This window comes from Oncorhynchus mykiss, chromosome 27 (genome assembly GCF_057628025.1).
Source record: "Oncorhynchus mykiss isolate SJ-2025 chromosome 27, ASM5762802v1, whole genome shotgun sequence".
Lineage (NCBI taxonomy): Eukaryota > Metazoa > Chordata > Actinopteri > Salmoniformes > Salmonidae > Oncorhynchus > Oncorhynchus mykiss.
The window spans coordinates 16,169,646-16,183,613 of record NC_143048.1 but is presented as its reverse complement, the minus strand read 5'-3'; the positions used below and the strand labels follow the sequence as shown (position 1 = coordinate 16,183,613).

Below are 13,968 nucleotides of genomic sequence, written 5' to 3'. Positions count from 1 at the left end.
TTTCAAAGACGAGTGCTTAACTTTGGATATTGCACACACTGAAACGTCAACCTTTTAACCCTATTTATTGTTTACAGTAGGCTACAAATAAATAGCTCATATATAAAGATATTAACCACAATGGCACTCACATTTTGTTTGCCAGTGTGGGATTAAGAGTGAAGACAGTCAACATAAAAAGCATACATACAGGTAAAAATAAAAGTACTGACATGTTACTGATTGAGATCTGTGAGGAAATATTTACAAATGTCAGCATGCAGGCCTGTGTAGCTAGTCTATCCCTGTAGTTTGTCAGAAATAAGAGCCAAGGTACGCCTCAAGTGTTCTTTCTTCTCTTTCAGGTGTGACTCCAAGTTTCTGGCCTCCATCAATATGTCTTCCAACTCCCTAACTTGTGAGGCATCTATTGCAGCCCTCTCACTGTAGGAAACAAAGGCACTACGTAGGATGGACATGACAGTGTGTACAGATTATTTCAAGAGAAGCATATTCACCTAATGCTTGTTTATCATAATAAAAAACTGTGTGTGTATGCAGTATGCTTGCCTGCGTCCTTAACATAATATGTGATGTGGGTTAAGTACTGACATTTAAACACCAAAACATGACAAAGAATGGAATGAAAACCTGTTCTCAACACATTTGTCACATTACCTTTGTTGTACCTACCTCAACACTTCAGAGTATTTGGAAAATAGCACGTTGACCTCTCTATTTGCACCTATCATTTGAAGGAAAATAAATAGAGCCGTAATGTATATATCAATACCAGCCATTTACCAGACACTTTTATCAAAAGCAACTTAGTCATAAGCGCATTCATTTTACGTACTGGTGGGTCTCGGGAATTGAACCCACTATCCTTGCGTTGCAAGCTCCATGCTCTACCACATGAGTTACATTCTATTGTTAGATAAATATTTTTTCTTGTAAATGGTATCAATTGAGCTAAACATTTATCATTCTAATCTATGAAACATAGAGATACAAATGATTCCAAACCAAATATGTGCGTACCTGCAAGTTCAGCCTCAAACAAATCTGAAGAGTATGACGCTGGTGGTTTACTACTGTGTGCTTTTTTCTTTTTTGCTGGAGAATTGTCACAATATGCAGATGTTTGTTCAACCTATTGCAATGAAAGAGAAAGGACAACTCAAATACTACAACACACGTTAACTAATAAGAAATGGACATTGATATGGTTGAGTTGAGAATAGATGTAAATACGTAAGTTAGCTAGGCTATCCCAAAGGTATGGAATACTTGTTTTTCTAATGGCCCTGAGAAGTTTATGTACTTTTCCGGCAGATAGCATAAAAACTGCAGCATTTCCTGACCTCTTGTGACAATTTTTGTTTTGGGCCTTTGTTGTCCATTCCCCTCCCTGTCGGTGGCATCACTCTGCCTGGCATTGGTCACTTAAACGTTTTTCACACTCACTGCTTGCTAAAAAGTTACGTGTAGAGATATCTGCGGTTAGCTACAATGGCTGATGAGAGACTGCATTTTAACACCGTGTAACATACTAACGTTAGCTAATGTTTCTTCGCATGTCTAACGGAACAATTCCAGCTAGCGAACAACAAGCTATCAGCTGCAGAATCAGCGCAGCTGCCCTCAACTAACAAACCCTGCTATCTAAACTAGCTAACGTTTGGTTAGCCAACGGTAGCTGGCAGGGTCTTATCGTTAGTTAACTACAATGTTTTGCTTAAACACATCCTTAATTGATGTCAAGGTCATTTACAAAAATGCGTTATGTAAAATTGAGTAGCTAGCGATCTAAAACATTAGAAAAGTAGACTTACTTTTACTTATCCGTTTGGTTTGCCAAATTCGAATTCCGATTGTTTTGCGCGAGCCAATCCGAAAGTTTCATACATTTTACGAACCTACTGTTCCTTATTATTTTATAAATCCCTCAAACTTGTGAAACTTAAAAAGTTGGAAAACATATTAGAAGTCGTGTGTCTCTGAATGTCTGTTAAAAAATAACGTCCTGGATTATTTATTTATTTATTTATTTTTTTTGGGGGGGGGGGTCGCTTGGTGTTTTATTGTTTTCATTATTATTGTTGAATAAAAAAATAAATGACTAAAATACAAAAAATGACTATTATGATCTACCGCCACCTACTGTCTAGACAGTGAAGAATATTACAGACAAATCCTAAATCCTATACTCCAAATATTCAAATATCCTAATGATAGCTCTGACTATGCAATGAACCTCTGGTACTTTATATACAGTAAGTACTGATTTGGTTGATGTTTATCCTTGTGCGTTTTCAATACAGGTGCTGCCTGGCTGTCTTGTCTATAATAAAGGCAGTCTGAATTCCCCCATGTTACCTGTTAATGTATTTGACTACATCTGTATTTGAAGATAAGTGTGTTTATATGAGAAAATGAATTGCCTTTAAAATGTGTGTCTGCTGTATGAACACAACAACGACCCTCCTGATATGGCTGTTTCTGAAAAACCTGTGCCTGGTTAGCACAATTGGTATAGGGTAGCTGCAACTCCCTTCATCCTCAATGGCACAGAACCACAGATAGAACAATGAGCTGTTAAAGACCAACCCAGCCAGAGCTAGTTATAACAATATTTGACATAACTACTGAAGATTTCCTCCCCTTGCAAGGTTTATGTGCAAGCCTGGTTCACCAACAACTTCGCAGACAAGGTCAGTGTGTCAAATCGGAGGGTCTGTTGTCCAGACCTCTGGATGTCTCTATGGAGGTACCACAGGGTTCAATTCTCGGGCCGACTATTTTCTCTGTATATATCAATGATATAGCTCTTGCTGCGGGTGATTCCTTGATCCACCTCTTCGCAGACGACACCATTTTGTATACATCTGGCCCTTTTTTGGACACTGTGTTAACAAACCTACAAACAAGCTTCAGTGCCATACAACACTCCTTCCGTGGCCTCCAACTGCTCTTAAGAAAATACCTAAAAAACAGTAAGCAAATTATGTTGTTAATATACTCGGTTGGAGACAACTGTCATGTTAACTCTGCATGTGATATAAGCGCAGGTTGTGTTTTTGTGCATTTTCAGTACAGTAGGTTATGTTGTGTGATTTGTCATGTCTGCCTATTGTCCAGTGGTAGGAGTGAGACCTAATATACTTGTTTGTGTGAACATAGCTGCTCTATTCCATTCTGATCTATTCTATTCTAGATAATGATGATAATGGTGAATCATATACAAGGAAAAGCTGAGCTTTCTGGGGACATGATAATCTAAGCCACTGTTTTAAGCCTATGTAGTTTTTAAGCATTTTGCCCATAAACTATTTGCCCATAAACTAAATAAATCAGACAGTTGTGAATTGAATGCAATTTCCCATGTTCTTTGCTTAGCTTATATTTGTTGACAACTTTAAACACAAAACACCACACATGTGGATACAGTACAATGCCATTAAAAGCATAGAGGATAACACAAAAACGTGTCAAACGTATTTCCATTCTGGTTGTCTTGAAAATACATAAAAACAAAATATACACAAGATTATTACATGAAAACCAAATTCATCTCAAATACATCTCATCAATAGGGAGGAAACCGTATAAGGAATAAAATAGATTACCAAGTAACGTTAGTTGAAACAATTCTACTTTCTTTAAGAGAGGACATCAGTTCTGTGTGTGAATCTATGATAACAATGACAGATAAATCAGACTATCTAGAGGGACAATCAAGGCGGAACAACATTGCTGTGGACGGAATTGCATAATCTCCACATGAGATGTGGACAGAGACTGAGGACAAAGTGAGGGAAATGATCTCTGAGAAATTGAAGATGGACCACAGGAAGATTGAGGTGGAGAGCGCCCACAGGACTGGTAAACCCAACGCCGGACCAGGTAATAGGCTCAAGTCGATAGTGGTCAAGTTCCTGAGGTTCAAGGACAAGGTAGCTGTTCTGGAAAGAGCCAAGAACTTGAGAGGAATGTATATCTTCTTCAACGAGGACTATCCTGAAGCTGTACGCCAGAAGAGGAAAGAACTGATCCCAGCCATGAAAACTGCCAGAGCTCGTGGGGACATTGCTTACATCCGCTATGACACGCTCATTGTTCACCCTCCCTCCCAGAAGCCTGGAAGGGATAAGAGAGCCAAGCCTATGGGTTTGTAGCTTTAACCCCGCAGCACACACACACACACCAATTGATTAATGGTCTGCTGAATGTATATCTTTTTTTCTTTATCTTGCTTTGTTTGCTCTTTTCAGTATTATGTCTATCTCTGATAAGCTACCCAGGAAAGGGCTGAAAGTAGCCCATATTAATATATGTAGCCTGAGAAATAATGTTCATGAAATCAATAACTTGCTCTAACATAAGATAACATTCAGATATTAGACATTTCTGAGACTCAGATAATTAATTTGATGATACATCAGTAGCAATACAAGGATATAACATTATAGACGATACATACATGCTTATGGGGGAGGTGTTGCTGTATATATTCAGAGCCATATCCCTGTAATGCTTAGAGAAGATCTTATGTCAAGTGTTATTGAAGTGTTGTGGTTGCAGGTTCACTTGGCACATCTAAAGCCTTTTCTTTTGGGGCGTAGCTATAGGCCACCAGGTGCTAACAGTCAGAATCTAAATAATATGTGTGAAATGCTTGATAGTGTATGTGATATAAACAGAGAGATCAACTTTCTTGGCGACCTGAATATTGACTGGTTTTCTTCAAGCTGTCCGCTCAAGAGGAAGCTTCTTACTCTAACCAGTGCCTGTAATCTGGTTCAGGTTATTAATCAACCTACCAGGGTGTTTACAAACACGACAGGAACAAGATCATCCACATGTATCGATCCCATTTTTACTAATACTGTAGAACTTTGTTCTAAAGCTGTATCTGTACCCATTGGATGCAGTGATCACAATATAGTGGCTATATCCAGGAAAGCCAAAGTTCCAACAGCTGGGCTTAAAATAGTGTATAAGAGATCATACAAAAGATTTTGCTGTGACTCTTATGTGGATGATGTTAAAAATATTTGTTGGTCGGATGTGATTAATGAGGAGCATCCAGACACTGCACTTGATGAATGTATGCAACTATTAATGCAACTGTTAAGAAACTGACTGTTAGAACTGTTAAGGCTCCATAGATTGATGAGGAATTGTAAAACTGTATGGTTGAAAGAGATGGGGCAAAAGGAGTGCCTAATAAGTCTGGCTGCACATCTGACTGGCTGACTTACTGCAAATTGAGAAATTATGTGACTAAACTCAACAAAAATAAGAAACTTTATCATGAAGCCAAAATCAATGATATAAAGAATGATGGAAAAAACCTTTGGAGCACTTTAAATGATATTATGGGCATAAAGACAAATTCAACTCCATCTTTCATCAAATCAAGATGGCTTACTCATCACAAAACCATTTGATGTTGCCAATTATTTGAATGATTATTTCATTGGCAAAATGGGCAAACTTAGGCAGGAAATGCCAACAATGAACAGTGAGCAATTGTATTCATGCATAAAAAAAACAAATAATGAAAGAAAAGCATTGCAAGTTCAAATTTTGTAAAGTTAGTGTGTGAGAGGTGGAAAAATCATTGTTATCGATCACTAATGACAAACCTCCTGCCGTTGACTATTTAGATGGAAAGCTACTGAGGATGGTAGCTGACTCTATAGCCACTTATATTTGCCATATTTTTAATCTGAGCCTAGAGGAAAGTCTTTGTCCTCAGGCCTGGAGGGAAGCCAAAGTAATTCCGCCACCCACGAGTGGTAAAGCAACCTTTACTGGTTCTAACAGCAGACCGATAAGTTTGCTGCCAGCTCTTAGCAAACTGTTGGAAAACATTGTGTTTGACCAAATACAATGCTATTTTCTGTAAACAAATGAACAATAGACTTTCAGCATGTTTATAGAGAAGGGCACTCAACATGTACTGCACTGACACAAATGACTGATGATTGGTTGAAAGAAATAATATAAGAAGATTGTGGGAGCTGTACTTTTAGATTTCAGTGCAGCCTTTGATATTATTGACCATAACCTGTTATAGAAACAACTTATGTGCTATGCCTTTTCAACCTCTGCCATAATGTGGATTCAGAGCTATCTATCTAATAGAACTCAAAGGGTTTTCTTTAATGGGCGCTTCTCTAATGTCAAACATGTAAAGTGTGGTGTACCGCAGGGCAACTCTCTAGGCCCTCTTTTCTATTATTACCAATGACCTGCAACTGGCATTAAACAAAGCATGTGTGTATATGTATGCTGATGATTCAACCATATACGCATCAGCAACCACAGCTAAGGAAGTCTCTGAAACCTTTAACAACGAGTTAAGGGCCAGTAATAACAAAGGCCAGTAATAAACTGGTCCTGAACATCTCTAAAACTAAGAGCTTTGTATTTGGTTAAAATCATTCCTTAAGTGCTAGACCTCAGCTGAATTTGGTAATGAATGGTGTGGCTGTTGAACAAGTTGAGGAGACTAAATTACTTGGAGTTACCTTCGATTGTAAACTGTCATGGTCAAAACATATAGATTCAATGGTTGTAAAGATGGGGAGAGGTCTAGCCGTAATAAAGAGATGCTCTGCTTTTTTCACACCATACTCAAAAAGCAAATTCTGCAGGCTCTAGTTTTGACTAATCTTGATTATTGTCCGGTCGTGTTGTCCAGTGCTGCAAGGAAAGACCTAGTTAATCTACAGCTGGCCTAAAACAGAGCGGAACGTTTTGCTCTTAATTGTAATCAGAGGGCTGATATAAATACTATGCATGCCAGTCTATCTTGGCTAAGAGTTGAGGTGAGACTGACTGCAGAACTTATTTTTATAAGAAACATTAAAATGAATTGTTGCATAGTCAACTTACACACACACAGCTCTGACACACACACTTATCCCACCAGACATGCCACCAGGGGTCTTTTCACAGTCCCCAAATCCAGAACGAATTCAAGAAAGCGTACAGTATTATATAGAGCCCTTATTGCATGGAACTTCCTTCTATCTCATATTGCTCAAATAAACACCAAATCTGGTATCAAATAACAGATAAAGCAACACCTCGCGGCACAGCGCCTCTCCCCTATTTGACCTAAATAGTTTCTGTGTAAGCATTGACATGTAAGCTATGTGTGCCTTTATAAAAAAAATCTAAGAACGGTACATTTCAAAAGTGCTCAACAAATAGTTATATTGACTACGTCCATCCTAGCTCGCTCATTAATGTCTTAATCGAAATGGCATTTTATCTGCTCGTCGTCCCCTTATGCCATAGTTTGTACATCTCAATTGTCATTAGAAACCACTTTTGTTATAGCAAGTCGGCCATATAAGCTATTTTTTTTTAAAGGCAGTAAATGAGGCTGAATTAACTGTTTCGCTGCCAGACAATACTCTGTCTGATAGCCATTTGTAGCAGTGGTATTGTGCAGTTAATGTATTGTTTAGTGTTGTGTAGTGGCTTTGCTGGCATGCATCCTACTTATTTTTCATAATTTAGATAAACAGCATTGGTTGTATATCATGTTGGATATTTTTCAAGTACATCCACTCATTCAAGATACAAAGAAGTCGCTAACAATGGGCGAATTCATTTTCCATTGCCTGGTGCCGGGTGTGAGCGGAGTTAAATGTTATTTATACATTCCATTGGTCCTTAACCAAAATCTCCACCAACCCGAGGCTCTGGGCCATGCAAAACGAACTCGACCAATGCCACGAGCAGAATTTGCTTAGGGAGGTGGGTGATGGGGGACGTGCCTCCTACGCTTACTCCAATCGCCACTCGAATAAGCTCTTCTCGTTACCTAAACGAAACATACACAAACATGGCGACAAGACAGACACTCAAGATGCTGTCTCCTCTTAGGTTTACAATATATTTCTTATTTTTCTTTTCTCCCGGGACATTTTCTTCCACCCTTCGTCTGCATCGAGACCAGCGTTTCTTGCTACCGCAGGACAGGGGTTTTTCTACGGTTAACGCAAAGGAAGAATTTATCCATGGAATAGGCGCGGATGCGAAGCGACGAGCGGCACGTAGTGCAAGGGAAGACATGGCTTCGGGCATGTATCAGCATCGCAATCGGCGGAGTGCAGTTCAACCACCCGTGCCAAAGGTGTATGGACAGGTAAAGCATTACTTCTCCAGTAGTAACTACACTTCTACTGAAAGCAGGTCTCACGTCACGATCGGAAGGCTATCCTAAGTTAGCTACAGTAGCTAGTTAGGTTTAGCAGCTAGCTAGTTTAGTAACGGACCTCAGCAGCCTATATGGCTTTCTCATTTCATGCGACCCTTGACGAGGAGAGGCGAAGCGCAAATAACCAAAGTCAAGCTGTTGAAGTCAGTCTAGCTTCTTGCCAAGTGTGTGATTATCAGTACCACTGTAGCTAGGTAGATACTATACTTTTTTAGAACAGACTGTCCCCTTTCAGCATACGATGCCATGGCGAGCTCTTTCTTCCCAATGTAACCTATTCAATGGCATAACCTATTCAATTACGTTACTCTATCTAGTAAACAAACCCTCCGTTTTAAAGTCTACCTACAGACCGACACACATGTATTGCACGAAGTCTTTGAATTATCTTCTTGACCAACCCAATCCAGTAATTTATTTTATCTGACCAGTTTTTCCTGAAACCTGGTGATCATAGCATGTCACCACAATCACACAGTTTTGTCTGGAAAATACAAATGACAGTATACATAAACTTAGCAGTAACACACATCATCATCGCTGGGTGACAGACATCAACAACAATATAATTCTAATTAGCCAAGACTGACACAATAGAGTCTTCCCAATGTGGAGATGCATGCCTTAGTGGAGGCTGCAAATGTTGTGAAGAGCCAATAGTGGCAGTCTTTGCAAATTTGATTTGTGACATGGTTGATTTTTGTAAGACATCAAAGGCTCCTTGCTGAGTTTCTCTATAATGTGATTTCTTATTCATCACGGTAGTCTGCTCTTCAGTATTCACTGCATTCCAAACATCCTCAAATTGGAACAGAAATGGTTGCTTATGTGATCAAGTTTGGAATTCCTCTGCTGGTCAGGTGTCATGTTTTGTTCTGGAGGGTGTTCATTGAATCGGATGTGTATTTAGGTTAACTGTAGGCAAGGTTATGTCTTCTTGGAATGAGAGTAAGCTGTTGTTTAGCCCCCCCCCCCTCTCCCCCCCTTTCAGAAATATCCCCAAATAGCACGCAATTTTTTGCACAGAACAGAAAATAAACACTGACAGTGTCTCCTCACACACCCATTCCCCTAACTATGAAAGCCAATTTCTTCAGGGATTAAATGGCTTTTTTTTCATTAGATAGGGCACCCATGGGATTTAGCCTAGAAGTTTCTAAAGGTGCTCCAGCGAAAGTTCACAGAAAGGTACATACTTTGTTTATAAATAAGGTAGGCTTTTTGTAGCAACTGTAGGGCTGTTATTTTGGCATTTAAGTTCAAGTAAGCTTCCTTTACCTAACCATACTGAGCTATATAGATCCAGATATATTTCTCCCTTTTTAAATTGAATTGTTGTACAAATCTGTATTGGATGTTGTCAGTGTGTGTGAAATCTGGATTACAGTTAATCAATTTCTTAGTTTAAGAACTAGGAATGTGGCTTTAGAGTTCCAGCTAATTGACCAAAAATATAGCCATCTTTCCTGATAAGTAGAAAAAACAAACTCTGAGACATGACTTCCTGTAAAACCCTGAGTCATTCGGTGGAGGCAGTCACGGAGGGGGCTGTATTGTGAAATTCAAGCAGGGAGTGTGACTGAAACCTGCCTTGAGCATCTGCCAGTCGAGATTCTCACTCAAAACAAACAAGAGAGCCAGGCCTCAGTCCTGTTCAGCAGAGACAGAACATCTTGAAGCGCAGAGGTCATACCTGAACTTGTCCAATGGTGGTTTTGTGTTGCTTTGCAAATTGTTTTGCTAGTGCGTGCCCTACTCAAAACACCCCTGATGTCGCTCAATCTATCCCGTCAACCGTTTCCCACAGTTCACAAACATATCCAGGGAAATAACATGGCACACTCTAAAGGTGTGTAGCAAGCAGGATCTGGTTCCCTGCCACATGACCCAATGTAAACAGATCCAACAGGGTTTGTGCATAAGACCACAATACAAGTGTCATGTGCCATGGTGATGTTTGGCTTGGGGAATTCTTGGCTGTACTCATTTTCCTCATTCGTGTTCATAGTTGTCATTATGTCACACGTAAGGAGCCTTGATGAATATATTTGACTATACTACTATGGTGCCTGGACTTGTTCTGATGCCTAATTCTATGAGCCTGTGTGAGCAAGAAGGATACATATGTTTACAGTTTTGTGTTGAGTTTCGATATATTAGGCCTAATGTAGTAGGACAACTGATACTGTTTGCTAACTGCAGCAAAGCGAGTGCTGGGTAAAAATAGGTGCTATGGTAATCAATGAGAATCCTGATCATCTTTATTTCGGTGTGTGAGTGTGTGAGTGAGTGAGTGAGCTGGCGAGCGATAGAACAAGCATTGGCAAGTTATACCAGCTTGGTCCCCTTCAAACATTTAATTCGTTTTATTTTGTGTTTGTATATAATTTACTACAGTCTGTCACAGTCTATGACAGATCCTTTCAGGACTACAATTACAGACTAGTCTTTGACCCTTCAAACACACACTTACTCTTTCGCATTGAATTTACTGCAAGTTGCAGTAACGAAGGTGAACAATGCAGATATGGAAAAGGTATGTCCAAACGGGTATTTTCACTGCTGTGTGTGTGTGTGCGTGTGTTTGTGAGTTGCATTTCAGCTGACTCGTCTCTCAAGGCCAGATGATAGACGTACTAAATCACCTGAATGAATGAATGTGTTTGTGCAGCACTAACTTAACCTCCCGAAGAACACACACACACACACACACACACACACAGAGGTATGTCTAACTATGCTTGTTAGGCCTTTTTGGGGACCGACAATTGATTTGCGTTCAAAATCGTATTTTCCCTGACCTTAACCCTATTCTAACCTTAAACCTAAGCCTAAAATTGTGGACTGGCAAAATGTCCTCACTTCTCTGAATTTTTGTTGGTTTGCTATTCTTCTGAGGACTTCTGGTACTCACAAGTATAGTAAAATGTGTACACACACACACACACACACACACAAAGCTCACCTGAAGTCTCTCTTCAAGCTTGTTTCTCACATTTGACCCCAAAAGAATGTGCCAGGCACTCACTAATGTTTTGCTGTCTAGCTACTCTTCAGCTGGCAACAGCATCGAGACATTCAGCATGATCTGCCATGTTAACCCACTTATCATTCAGCCTTGTGAAGAAGGACTCTAGTCTCTGTCAAGGAGGCTACTTCAGAGATTCCACAGAGCAGAGCAGACCTTTACATAACATAGCCGAGCCCAGACTTCACCATGGGGAGATAAACTAGCCTATAACACATTGATATCAGGGCCTGTCGCAGCTAGTTGGTCATCATTCAGTGTATATAACAGAAAAAATAACTATTGTGCAGCATGACTATCACAGACAGTGGTGCAATTGGGCTGCAATCCAACCAAAAATACACACTGGTAGATTGAAAATGCAAATGTAATGAATGCCAGTTCTGCAGCAGGCGGATGATGTCATCGTCGGTTCAGCTCCGCTCCAACGGTGACACTCTTTCAGCAGTGGTTCATTCTGCTCTCTTGAATAATGAAGGAGAACATGGTGGGGAGATGTAAATACTCTCCCTATTTCACAGGAGTTTTTCTTTGCTTGTTGTTGAGGAAACAGATTGACGTAGAAGCACCAAGGTTGTGTTTAGTTGTACACAACCATTTTGCCACTGGAAACGAAAATGAGTGTTTCTTGGACAAGTTCAGGTATTAGCCTACCTCCCTGTTTCACTCGTTTCAAAACAATTTCTCTACTGAACACACCCATGCTTCTCAAAGAAGGGAGGGTACACGAGGGGAGAAAAAGAGAAAAAAATATTTTTGGGGCACCACAAAAGCGTCTCCTGGATTACCAATGAAAACAATTTTGAGGAGAGTCCAGATTGATGTGACTGATATGCCCAGTTGTGTGCTTTTCAGTTTGCACTGATGGAATCAGCATTGACCAGTCTCCTTCAGACACTCGGCAATGGCTTTTTTGTAAGGCATGGTTTGTGTGCTTCCTTTTCCATTCTGATGGGGTTTTTCAACTGACATCAATCTAGCTTTGTCCAGATAGTGCAAAAGGATCATGAGCCGTGAGCTATGGACAGATTAATTTACTGTTCCTCTCTGGTGAGTTTCAAGGTTTGTCAGCGATAATAATGTTGAATAATTTGGGGCTTGTTAGATGCTTCCAGAGCTTATGTCAATGCACTAGTGCAAAGGAATGAGTAGTGTTAGAATCCCTGGCACTTGCTTGGTAAAGACTGATGGTTGCTTTTGTATGACCACCCGTCCTAATGCCCCAGTGACCAACATGCTGCCTAAGAAACCGATGTACTGAGTCACTTCTTTCTTTGACACTTTTAACTATCACACTAGCAGACTCAACATCTGGAATCTTGACTATCTATGCTAAAAACCGTTTGGTAGAGCTAAACAGGACTCTTTATCGCTATTATCAACGTTAGGCACATTTTCAGGCCCAGCATTTACATTTTCAAGGCCTCAATTGGAGCAGTTCTATCACAGAGTTTCTTAACTTAGAGGTGCAACGTCGCAAGACTTCTGGGAACGAAAATAACTTTATGTCGAAGGAGGGCCTTTGATTTGACGGCCTGCACATGCGCAGTTCGGCGCGAGACGACCGTTAGACCCCACGACGTGTTTCTACGCATGAGCTTAGCTAGCCAACTTCACGGAACTGGAGCTAGTTGGAGTGAGGCTCATGTCATTACCTGATGTTAATGGCCGATTTTGTTGTCGAGCTCGGCCAGAGGAATAGATTGTGTCTCATGCTGCCATTTGCAGCAGTTTACCAGTGCCATCACTCGCGGTGTCAGGAGGACCACACCGGCACCCTTTTACATGGTCCGCCGGCAACGAGGCTTAAACGGCTCTGAGATTTACCGCAGAGTCATCTCAGCCTCGAAGACGGCCTTGCCTTTGACTCAGCTGACCTCCTGGGACGTGTTCAGTAGGGTCCACCATAGCGAAATGTTTTAAAACCTTCTGAATGAGCGTTTCGTATTAGACAAGTCCAGTTAGTAGAAGTGTTCAACTCTGTTTCTCAGGCAATGAGAATGTTAAATGACATTGAATGAGTTACCTTATTACAATGTTCATGCTGAAATCATGCTTATACACACAACAAATTCTTGTAGGCTATTTTGTAGCAATTTGCAGCAGAAATCACATTCCATTACTAAGTCTATTAGCCATAGTACCAATAGTTGGTGTAAAGTTACCACTGAAAGAAGAGGAACGTTTGTTTATCATTTATACAGAAATGACAGTCTTTGTGTTGTCCAAGTCTGAAGAAATACTGTAGTATAGGGAGAAAACTGAGCTTTTTAAAGACTCACAGCCCCCTGCAGAATGATAAATTAAGTATGAGAGAGGGGAGCGCTTGGATGAGAGGTAAAGGCAGTGGGATTTAAAATGACATACTTTTTGGGGATTCACACTTCACAGACTTATTTTCAGAGCTGCACCAATGGCGTTTTAATTGACCTGTGCCTTCTGCTTTTACACTACTACATCTACCACAAGCACTTAGTATAGCAGCATTGTGTTGTTTCAATGGACACAGTGTAGGCCTCTGACGGTGGGCAATGTGATGTAAAGCTGGTCACTGCTTGTTTTCACTGTCTCTCTCTCTCACACACACACACACACTCACACTCACACAAAGAGAGGGAGAGGAGCCTTTAGCAAGGTGCTCCTCGCAAGGTCATAACAATAACGCCACGAAGTGCGTTGCCATAGTAACGTGCATCAGTAAGCTTACCCAGATAAAATC

At 40.4% G+C, this 13,968-nt stretch overlaps 2 protein-coding genes across 3 annotated transcripts in view; one reads left to right on the top strand and one right to left on the bottom strand.

Annotated features, from left to right (window-relative positions):
- Window positions 1–49: 49 nt before the first annotated feature.
- On the bottom strand, window positions 50–1,989 carry tex12 (testis expressed 12). The gene is made up of 5 exons (XM_090224670.1): window positions 1,815–1,989; window positions 1,344–1,452; window positions 1,021–1,132; window positions 673–724; window positions 50–423 (listed from the first exon to the last, which is right to left on the bottom strand). The coding sequence occupies exons 2-5, from the start codon at window positions 1,416–1,418 to the stop codon at window positions 279–281; spliced, it is 384 nt and encodes a 127-aa protein (XP_090080796.1). The 5' UTR covers window positions 1,419–1,452; window positions 1,815–1,989; the 3' UTR covers window positions 50–278.
- Window positions 1,990–7,400: 5,411 nt separating this feature from the next.
- LOC110507083 (sortilin-related receptor) overlaps window positions 7,401–13,968 on the top strand; it is a 67,005-nt gene continuing 60,437 nt past the window's right edge. Inside the window, exon 1 of one of the 2 annotated variants that reach the window (XM_036965740.2) lies at window positions 7,401–8,149. In XM_036965740.2, the coding sequence (XP_036821635.2) occupies window positions 7,766–8,149 (384 nt within the window). In that variant the 5' untranslated portion in view covers window positions 7,401–7,765. The remainder of the gene's footprint in view (window positions 8,150–13,968) is intronic. The other variant, XR_016492667.1, reaches the window with a different exon arrangement.